This window comes from Aptenodytes forsteri, unplaced genomic scaffold (assembly GCF_000699145.1).
Source record: "Aptenodytes forsteri isolate BGI_AS27 unplaced genomic scaffold, ASM69914v1 Scaffold486, whole genome shotgun sequence".
Classification (NCBI taxonomy): domain Eukaryota; kingdom Metazoa; phylum Chordata; class Aves; order Sphenisciformes; family Spheniscidae; genus Aptenodytes; species Aptenodytes forsteri.
Window position 1 is genome coordinate 876,065 of NW_008795717.1, and position 11,026 is coordinate 887,090.

At 42.5% G+C, this 11,026-nt stretch overlaps 1 protein-coding gene across 1 annotated transcript in view; it reads right to left on the reverse strand.

Annotated features, from left to right (window-relative positions):
- The window catches only part of LOC103902495 (zinc finger CCCH-type antiviral protein 1), a 33,088-nt gene extending 24,166 nt beyond the window's left edge, over positions 1-8,922 (reverse strand). The window contains exons 1-5 of the mRNA XM_009283554.2: positions 8,918-8,922; positions 7,524-7,656; positions 1,636-1,876; positions 1,324-1,452; positions 886-954 (exon numbers count right to left, since the gene is read on the reverse strand). Coding sequence (XP_009281829.1) covers positions 886-954; positions 1,324-1,452; positions 1,636-1,876; positions 7,524-7,656; positions 8,918-8,922 — 577 coding nt within the window. The remainder of the gene's footprint in view (positions 1-885; positions 955-1,323; positions 1,453-1,635; positions 1,877-7,523; positions 7,657-8,917) is intronic.
- Positions 8,923-11,026: the final 2,104 nt, after the last annotated feature.

An 11,026-nucleotide genomic window follows, 5' to 3' on the forward strand; every position in this document is an offset into this window, starting at 1 on the left:
TCGGCGGGGGGTGAGCAATTGTACTGTGCATCACTTGCTTTGTGTATTATTATTATTATTATTATTTTATTTCAATTATTAAACTGTTTTTATCTCAACCCACGAGTTTTTCTAACTTGTGCTCTTCCAATTCTCTCCCCCATCCCACCGGGTGGGGGGGAGTGAGCGAGCGGCTGCGTGGTGCTTAGTTGCCGACTGAAATTAAACCACGACACCCCCCCGCCTCCCATCTTGACCCCCAAGTTTTCTTGCTTTTATTCTTTCTTTCCTCTTCCCCTGTCCCACTGGGGATCAAGGGGAAGTAAGCAAGTGGCTGTGTGGTGCCTAGCTGCCTACCAGGGTTAACCCACAACACCTGTGTAGTATCAACTATCTTCAGATAAGTAAATTTGATATTAAACATTACACCTTCCACGCATGGAATATCTAAAAGAACCTGTTCAGAGAGTATTGGACTCTGACAGGCTTTAAAGCCAAGGCCCTTCTGCCCAGAAGGACAGGAGATTTATGAGTTCCTATTCACTCACTGGAAGGTGTATCAAGACAACCGCTCTACTGACAAAGCTATATCCATTTCCTGGGGACAGAAGGCAAGGAAAGATATCACATGCACAGATACAACTCTGTCTCCTTCCCAGGAAGGAAGCAATGTGTCCAGAACAGTAGAGAGATCAATCCCAGACTACTCCCCATTATGCTGTACAATGGTTGGGCAGAAATCTCAACACTCCTCTGCAGGCCATCCGGTACTATGGCTTTCAGCATATGGTAGGGTAAGCACATAAGCTGTGCTCTGACCACCACAGGGCACTGTAGTGCTGTGTGAAACCAAATCCCAATGAGAACCACTGATCTCAAGACTGGACGGTTGGAAACAATCCATACCTTCGTCTTTACCTCCAGCTCCTGTTGGCAACTGGTGTTCGCTCTGACCAGGTACATTGCTACTGGGACCTGCACAAGAAGACTGAGTGAACAGCACTGCTGGACCAGAACCTCAGCTAGCTGGCAACATCCCAATTTGTGTGTTGAGGATTATGTCCATCACACATATAATTTTCCACCAGCACTCCACTACTGATATAACAGATCAGCAATAACAGTTACAACTCCCAGCTAGTCACAGTTATCGGCAGCCACTCCATAGCAGTTTTGTATGCAATATTTTAGGCAACAGTAATGCAGCTCTCCCTCCCACATGACTCGGCCGCAACTTACTCCATTCCTGAAAGCAGATCAATGGCAGGAGGGAAAAAAAATACGTACATGTTGTAAGAGGGGAAATAGGAAAGCCGATTCCACATGGAAGCAGTTGGTACTTACCTAGACATTTACCTTCTGAAGGTGGCATGTGCAGTGTGGAGTCCACTGTTTGCAAGAGTATCTTCATTTCTTTAGTCCTTGTAACTGCCTTTTTTTCCAATAAATTTTCTCTTGGTTTGTAGTTGTGTGCTGAAAGCACAGAAAGGATGATGGGGTTTAGCTGTGAGGTAAGGCAAGAACGGCTTCTACCTCTATCAAACTCAGAATCCTATTTAAACTCAATGTTTCTCACAACTTACTTCTCCCCTTCTTCAGTTCTTTGTTGAATTCCATATGTTTGTGATCATCTATAGAATGTTTCTTACAACTTACTTCTCCCCTTGTTGAATTCCATATGTTTGTGATCATCTATAGCCTGGATGTTTGAAGCTATGTTCACATCAATGCCTCCAGTTTCCAACACTCTCAATGAATGGGTATCCAAGAGATTATGGGACCTCTTGCATGGAAAAAATCTACATTCCCCTTGGAGAAAGTGTCGACAAATATGAAGCTTGTTACAGCTGTTTTGCTGGCTGCAGGTAACATTCTTTCTGTTGTAAAGCTGGCAGACCTAGAAGTGGGGAGGATTGATACAATATGAAATGGAAAAGCACATTAGAATCAGTAATATTTTTTCTTTGTTCTATAGGCATACAGCTTTAACTGCAGAAAACCCGTGACTAAAAAGCATGTGTTCATTGTGACTTCTTTAATCTGGACAGGTTTCTTGCATGGAAGAGCAGGCGTTTTCAGCTGACTTATGCATTTTCAGTTTTGAAGTTCTGCAGAGTTTTTTTTCCAAGAAAAAGAAAAGCCAATCCAACAAGCATTCATTTTTGGCACTCCTAAGCAAGACAGTTACATAACAACTGACTGGTTTACAGTTATTCTATTAAAAAGCAAAACAAAAAAAAACAAACTCCAAAACAAAACCATAACATAGAACAAGTGTCTCCATAAAAACATATATACTGTGTCAAATGAGGTATTATTTCATGGAGCTGAAACTGCATTTGCACTTCCTGTTTGTAAAGCTTATTCTGCATTGAAGACTTGGGCATCTAAAAATGATAAGAAGAATGCTTTGAGATCAGAGTACATATGGAAAAAGCAACGCACTTCTTTATTCCTCTGCTCACCAAAAAAAGAGATATGCAGTGAATTGGACCCAGGGAACAAGTCACACACCAAAAACTCCTTCATTGCCCACCAAGCACCACAGCAAGACTTCTGCTCCTGCAGCACAGAGAAGCAGCCCGTAACAAGAAAGCTGCTTTGAGGAGGGCATGCAGCGGTCTGGCAGACAGCCCCAACATCACACCAGAACTGTCACAGATCTCCTCCCAACCCCTGTTCCAAGCAACAGAGACAGTTTTTATGCTGTGTTGCAACTGAATATATATAGATTTATGTATCAACTAGGGAATTAGAGATTGCTGGGATGGCAGTGTTTAAAAGACTGAAAAATCAGGCCGGTTTCAACTGCAAAACTCTTTACTGGATTCATATTCAACAATACCCATTGCCAAAGACGAGTTCCTCATCGCCATCAGTCAGTATCATGTACAGAACAATGAGCCTTCACAAACTTACTCTAAATTAGGTGGGAGCATACAAAGCCATGGAACCGATGCAATTTCAGTGAGCACTGACGGCTACCATCCTTGATAGTTCTTAGCCTCTGAGGGAAGCAGAAACCAAAGGGGGTTGTCTTCCTTCTTCCCCATCTTCCCTCTGTCATTGTGGATGCTTTATGCTTTTCTATCCCTAACACCCCAAAGAATGATCTCACTTGCTTTTGACATCTTATTTTTGGGATCTGGACTTGTTCTGGTTTTGCTTGTTCTACTGTATTATTCTGCTTCCATCACATATCCTTCCTGCTTGCTCTGCAGGATTTTAGTCTTACCAGGTATCTTGCAGATTTTACTTCCACATGTTTCCCTGCACCCTGTTTATGCAACTATATCACAACTTTCCATTTACCCCCTTGCAATTATGGCTATTATTTATATATTTAAGCTCAGCTGCATCACAAAATGCTATCAGTGGTGTTACAATCTGCTAGGTGCCCATGCAAGGTGCTGGCAGCAGGGGTGGCCTCTGTGAGAAGAAGCCAGGGGCTGCCCTGGGCTGGGCACAGCTGGCTCCAACAGACCCACCACAGGACACAGCTGAGCCCATCAGCCAAGCTGGTGGCACCTCTGGGAAAACGTATTTAGGAAAGGGCAAAACATCGCATGGTAGTGAGGGGGGTGGTGGGAAAAGAGTGAGAAACAGCCCTGCAGACACCAAGGTGAGAAGAAGGAAGGGGAGGAGGTGCTCCAGGTGCCTGAGCAGAGATTCCCCTGCAGGACCACCTACAGCTGGTTGCCCAGGATCATGTCCAGATGGCTTTTGAATATCTCCAAGGAGGGAGACTGGGCACAACCTCTCTGGGCAACCTGTGTCAGTGCTCAGTCACCCTCACAGTAAAAAAGCATTTCCTGATGTTCAGAGGGAACCTCCTGTGTTTCAGTTTGTACCCATCGCCTCTGGTCCTGCCACTGGGCAACACTGAAAAGAGCCTGGCTCCGTCTTCTTTACACCCTCCCCTTCAGGTGTTTGTAAATATTGAGGAGATCCCCTGAGCCTTCACTTCTCCAGGCTAAACAATCCCAGCTCTCTCAGCCTGTCCTCATGTGAGAGATGCTCCAGTCCGTCCATCATCTTAGTGGCTCTTCACTGAACTCCTTCCAGTAGCTCCATCACTCTCTTGTACTGAGAAAATAAATTTTGGAAAATTAATTTTGGACCTATTTTCAGCTAATGTAGTGGGTCACTGTGGAAGACATAATGAAGAGATAGTGACTTCTGGCAAATCTAGGCAGTTTACCTGTAGGCCTTGGTTGCAGAGGCCCGTATGTTATCATTAGTGACAGCCACATAACGGGAGCACGTACCGTGCCATTAGCATTAACTGCCTTTAACAATACAACCTGTACGTACTGTTTGTAAGAGCTTGTTCCTATAGAGATGCATAAGAGCATAATGCTCTCAGTGAACCTCAGCGTACCATCTAGAACGTTCAGTTTTATATAGATAGAAGACCAATAGCTTTGGGTTTTTTTCCAGAAAAATACTATAAAGATGTGAAGAACAGCAAGGGTGCTGAACCTCACCACAGATGGGAATTCTGCACGGCAAGCCATGGTCCTACCAGAAAGGTCTGTCTGTTACTGTATTGTCATGGTTTCAGCGACATCAGAAGGGACATGTAAGATTTCTTCTCATTATAACCTTTAGTAGTAACCAACTATTTATCTTAAGCATCATGTGCCTTTCTTAGTGAGATCCAAAAGTACCAGCACCTGCCAATGAAAAGCAATTATTCAGCTACTCCAGAATTTTGGGTAAGTCACTTCATTTTTCTCTCCTTCATTTTCCCAACTTTGTCTGAGGGGAATGCAGAAAGGCTTATCATCTACAGAGCACGCTAAGATCTATGTATCAAGAACATATGCAAGTGCTAGGTAATGACAGTCTTCTGGGAGATGCTTTGTGACTTCAGTCACTAAAGAACTCAAATCTTACACCACTGCCAAGGGATGGTCTTCCTCAGTTGAAGAACATTGCTCTATTTTGGGGGACCGATACCACTCAAAGTGTTACCTTCATCTAAAATGTACATGCCTCATCTGAGTGCCTACCTAACAAGAAAAATAAGTTAAGCCTTTAAATATGCAGCTTGTTTTTCCATCCCTCCAAGTAGGGATAACTGTTCAAGTTACTGAGCTGGACACAAACAGTCCAACATTCACCAGAGACAGACAATCAAGCACAAACTAAGGACTGTGATACACACTTATACAGTAGTCCCTTGATTCAAAGGAGTAATACAGTTTGCTGGATGTTTCTAGAAAAACTTAAAATCACTGCTTTCTTAATAGGTCTTTCCCCAACCCAATCTTTCCCCCTTAACTTCGATATCCTCTCCTTTCTAGGAACTTTCTCCTCCAGGAATACTGCTAATCAAAACCAGAAGTGGAGAGCACAGTTTGTCATGCAGCCTGAAGCTAGTTTAAGAACTACCAAAAAAAGCATAAGACTTATGTCAGACACTGGTTTTGGGGGCCAGAGCATAGGAATTGCTTTTGTGCTTGCACCTTCCTGCTCAAGAGAGTAGGGAAAAAAAAAAAAGCAACTAAAATACAAAATCGGGTAAAAGCTGAGAGAGTACTAAAAATACAAACATTTTGTATGGAGCATCCATTACACAAAATATCACTTTAGGGTAGTGGACAAACCAGCCACTTAAGTTACGAAGTGAAGCTCCCAGAGATTTAAAGACACTGAATCCAGTTGAAGGCGATTTTATAGAGCATCTAGAGGAAAATGCATTAAAAGATGATGTTAGTATGCCAGACAAAATTTTTACATGGGAGCATCGGAATAACCTACCAAACCAGAACAAAGTGCTGCCTCAGCAAAACAGGGAATCCACTAATTAGCTAAATCAAGAAAGCACACTGCCCCTTGCATTGGTAAGAAACAAAAAAAAAAAAAAAGGAGAGCCAGAGAGAAGGTGAGGGAAAGTGTAAAAACCCCTGATTTTGGGGTGCTGTTGTATTTTTCTTACCCTTCACCCCAGTTCAGGTCACAGAAGACCAAAGTTTCCTCTTGCTTGAGAGCTTCATACATGCCATTTGTCAGCACACACAGAGCCAGTCAGCATTTCTAAGCAAGAAACAGCCAAATTGGCTTTCACACCCCTCCCTCCAGCTCTCAGGTTTATGAATGGCCTGCATCAATCACCGTTTTCCATTGTTTCTGCTATTTTACTCCATAATAGAAGTTAAGGTGCTCAGTTAGAGGTAATTAACGATGCCTGCCAGTGGCGAGGGCTGAACAGATCTATAGATAAGAGCTTAACAGTAATACCAATCAATGATGGTTGCTACTATCTGCTCATTACTGGGAGTAATTAAACAAGAACCACTTAAGTTTTAGATGCAGCTAAAGGTATTACTAGGATGCAGGACAAAGGTATTACTAACCCTCATTGCTCATCACCACCATGCTCCTTGACTCTGCCAGCACAACATATTTTAAAATACTACCAAAAAAAAAAAAAAAAAAAAAAAAAAAAAAAAAAAAAAAAAAAAAAAAAAAAAAAAAAAAAAAAAAAAAAATCTATTTTGTCAAATCTATTTTGTCAAAGCCCAGCACTATCACAGCAGGGAATAAGAAAACAATAGAAATGTTATGCCAACAGATCTGTGGAGATTATAATCTCCAAAAGACAAGGGTAACAGGAAGTACTCTGGTAACTTCCTAACCAGGAACAGCTGTAGCCAAAACAGGATATTCTTGGCTTTGAAACAGCCATACCTTGAAGATAGCACTGCCCTTATACACACATGCAGAACCAGAATGGATTGTTCAGCCAAATTTAACAAAATCAATGACTTGCATAGAAACCGGACAAAGGTTGCTCTGTAGAAAATTAGTGCACAAAAACTCAGTGCGCTTTGGAAGGGGCAGATTTTACACAAAACTGACTGCAGTCGTTTGGTCATTTTCTCATGGATCTTTCTCACTCCCCTAATACCCTCAAGCACCGAACTGTTCAGGCCTACACAGGCTGGAAAAGGAAAGGGGCCCTCGCTTCCTAGTCTCCATCATCTCTTGGTAGTTTTGGTCAGGCCTTTTATCCTGTAAGCGTGTGCAACTATTGCGATCTTTCACCTCCATCTTGCTTACCTCACCGTCTGTAAACCTCTGGTGAAGTTGCTGACTTTTTTTGTTTGCTTGTTTTGAGTAACTTTATGGCTATCCTATTGGTATTACAGGAAAGGCATGCAAAACAGGCTGTAGTCTTGCTGTCTGCTTCCTGCTGTCAGACCTTCTGCTGACAAGTCATAGATGACATGGCCTTACCAAGGTGCAAGCCTTCTGATATTTATGTAAGCAACGCACTCCTCAGTGTTTAACAGTTTTATTGCTGGGTTTTTTTTTTTGGTTGTAAGTACACGGCACTTTCACAACCCTTGCTCCATATTGTTTCTTCTGGTGCTTTCACACACAGCCATTCCCATTCATACTTCATTCAGACTAATCTTGATATTTCTGTTACATATCTTAGCAGCTTGAAATTGAGATCAGACCTCCACCTTCTCTCTTGCCCTCTCCCATTCCTAATTAACAAAAGCTTCTCGTAAGAGATCAGTACAACTCACATCAGGGAGGAGGAAAGGGTCATTTTGGAGAAGCAGCACCCGCAGCTCGTTCTCATTGAGGCCAGACAGCTCATGAGTCTTTAGAACTTTTTTGTTCTCAGCGTTGATGATGTCGTGGGAGTACTTACAAGATCTGCAAGAAAATACACAGCAATATCAATGTTTACTTTTTCAGTCAAGTTGATTTAAAGAGAACCTCAGATAACGTTGAGCTTGGGAAAAGTCATGGAGAGAAAGGCAGTCTGGCAAAAGTCCCTGTGAACATTTAGATGGTCCTTGTAATTAGCTACAGAATGGACCAAACAGCATAATAACTCTGTGAAATACATTAGCATTATTATCCCCATTTTAAACATCGATGTGGCCAGACCACTTCTAAGAAAGCTAGCAGCACAGATTCAAAGGTAAGCCTGTCTACGCCACACTTTCTTCCACTCCGGCAAGAGGCAAGTCAAGTCACGCCATCTGAACAGCTGGAGGGAAAGCTAATTTTAGAGGAATACATCAACAACGGTAGAAGTTGCAACACCCTCGATTTTATGAACATAAAAGGTTGTTGTCCCAGGGATGGCACGTAAACAAAGATGCAAAAGTCTGAGAGTGCAAAACAAAGAAATAATGAAGCTGAAAACAACACAATTTATCTTTGCTGGCTGGGAAGTTTAAAAAAAAAAAAATCCAAGAAAGTTCATTAACTTCTGAGTTTTGGATAAAGAAGCGATTAAAGGACAATAACGAAGATGCTGGTGCCACTTACTAACACAAGAGAAACGTCTGAAGTGAGTATGAACTACACAGAGAGAAAGATTGCCTTTTTTCTGCATCTATTTGAAAAGATACTGCAAATCAATAATAAGAGGATAAACATAGTCAACCTGAAAAAATCCAAAGTTCATTAACTTCTGAGTTTTGGATAAAGAAGCGATTAAAGGACAATAACGAAGATGCTGGTGCCACTTACTAACACAAGAGAAACGTCTGAAGTGAGTATGAACTACACAGAGAGAAAGATTGCCTTTTTTCTGCATCTATTTGAAAAGATACTGCAAATCAATAATAAGAGGATAAACATAGTCAACCTGTGCATTAATTCAATACAGTAAAATACAGCTTCCTTATGTCTTGCTCTTCAAAAGCATGATTTGATACAACCTTAAGACTAGACATACTCAACCAATAAAAGTACCTGTTAATCTATCAGACTCAAGTCTCTGTTCCCTTTATCCTTTTAGCCCCTAGTTAACTCCTGAAACTCTCCTGTGAAAGCTGTGTCTGATCCAATCCTTCTGTACAGACCCTTCTGTAGACGTTTCACCCCTGACCTCCACTACCTGCTGGGCACATTGCTTTGTAAGCAAATAAACAAGAATGCAAAGTCTGAAGGGCAGAAGTACGCCATCTTTGGTCCTGAGAAACGATCTTCTAAGGATACTAGATTCTGTAGACACTCGATTAATGGCTAGGAAGGTAGGAGAGCTACAGAGTATTCGAGGTGGGAGCCATCACCAGCGCTCCTCCACAGTTAACTACAGATTCCTCTGACAGTCACAGGGTGATCTACATCACTTGAGTACATATTTCGAAGTCAAAGGTTGAAACAGTCCATAAATACAGTGATAACCAATCAGCTGAGTTTAATAACACATTTAGAAAAAAAAAAAAGCAGTGAAAAGTTACTTGCCAGACAAGTTAAAAACGGGTTTAACTAGACTAAAATCCTGATTCCACTAAATAGGGAGACCCCAGTAACTCGCACAGACATTTTTCTTTCAAAAAAATCTAAACCAAAAAGGATGCAAGATCTGGAAGCAAGGCTAGTGTCATGGTTTAACCACAGTCAGCAACCAAGCACCACACAGTCGCTTGCTCATCCTCCCCCCCTGGTGGCATGGGGGAGAGACTCGGAAGGGCAAAAGTAAGCAAACTCGTGGGTTGAGATAAGAACAGTTTAATAATTGAAATAAAACAAATTTTAATGGAAGTAAAACGAGAGAGAGAGAAAAACAAAAACCCAGGGGAAGAAAAAAAACCACAAGTGATGCAACTGCTCACCACCCACCAACCAACACCCAGCCAGTCCCCAGGCAGCAATCGCTGCCCCCCGGCCAACTCCCCCCAGTTTATATACTGAGCATGACGTCATATGGTATGGAATAGCCCTTTGGCCAGTCTGGGTCCGCTGTCCCGGCTATGCTCCGTCCCGGCTATGCTCCTTCCCAGCTTCTTGCGCACTTCCTCGCTGGCAGAGCATGGGAAGCTGAAAAGTCCTTGACTTAGTATAAACACTGCTTAGCAACAACTAAAACATCAGTGTGTTATCACATTATTCTCATGCTAAATCCAAAACACAGCACTGTACCAGCTACTAGGAGGAAAAGTAACTCTATCTTAGCCAAAACCAGGACAGCTAGATTTTTACCTTATCAGTTAAAAAATATTCTCTGTCTTGATCCATGTGGCCCACGTAGCAGTATTTCTGCCCCCTCATTTTAATCAACCCACAAAATTTTAATCAACCATTTTATCCCTCCCATGAAAGGCATACTCTTCCTTTTATTAACACATACAAAGGTGATTTTAAATACTTAGGGCTATTGAGAGGACAGAATGGTTTATCATTGCAAAGAGAATCACCTCATTGCACGTTTTAGTTCACACGGAGTTATCCAGCGCAAGTGCCTACATGCACTTGAAGGTATTTCTATCAATGAATCACATGGAAGCTTATCGCACCATCAGTAAAGCCAAAAGCGGTAAGAAAATCTTAGCATCCCAATACTTTGCTAGTACCATTCTGAGATAGACGTGGCCTTTCCCCTCCATCCTCTTCAGATCCAAGCGCACAATGAGCTGTTTTGCTGGGGCAGAATAGGAAGAATCTAGTGGGGTATCAGCGTATTACTAACACTGCTACAGCGCAAGACCTGGGGCTTGGGGGCTTAAACTGCAAATTCTGGGTTTCACTTCTACGTTTGTTTTCGGTTTCCTTTATTGTTACATTTTTAAATAGGTACAATCTTTGGCCCTCCTGTGCCTAGAGAGGCTGCCAGGCCTACCCTTCCTGCGAGTCCTCCATAATTTCAGAAAACGGGACTGATGTACATGGGAAGTCAAACACTGCCTCTCACAGAAAGGGCTGTAAGCAGAGCAGTGACTTACAGCAAAATTAAGCGTTTGTAACTTTCTAGATTAAAACCAGACGCCACACTAGCACTTTGCTTCTTCTTACTAGAGAAATATTTGTAAACTATTTCATCCAGATGCCAGTGTGCTGAGGGATGTTGTGGCAGACAAGCGGCTTTAACAAAAAATCGTAATACTGACAAAGAAAGCCAGGCTTCGGAAAACTGCAGCCTACCGCGGTCACTTCGGGCTTTTACCAAACCAGCGAGAACAGCAAACGAGTCCTTCGCGAGCAAGAAACGCCCGGTACGAGGCTGTACCCGAGGGGGGGATCGGGCCTCTTCTCCTGCAGGGAGCCGGGGCAGAAGGGACCGGGGCAG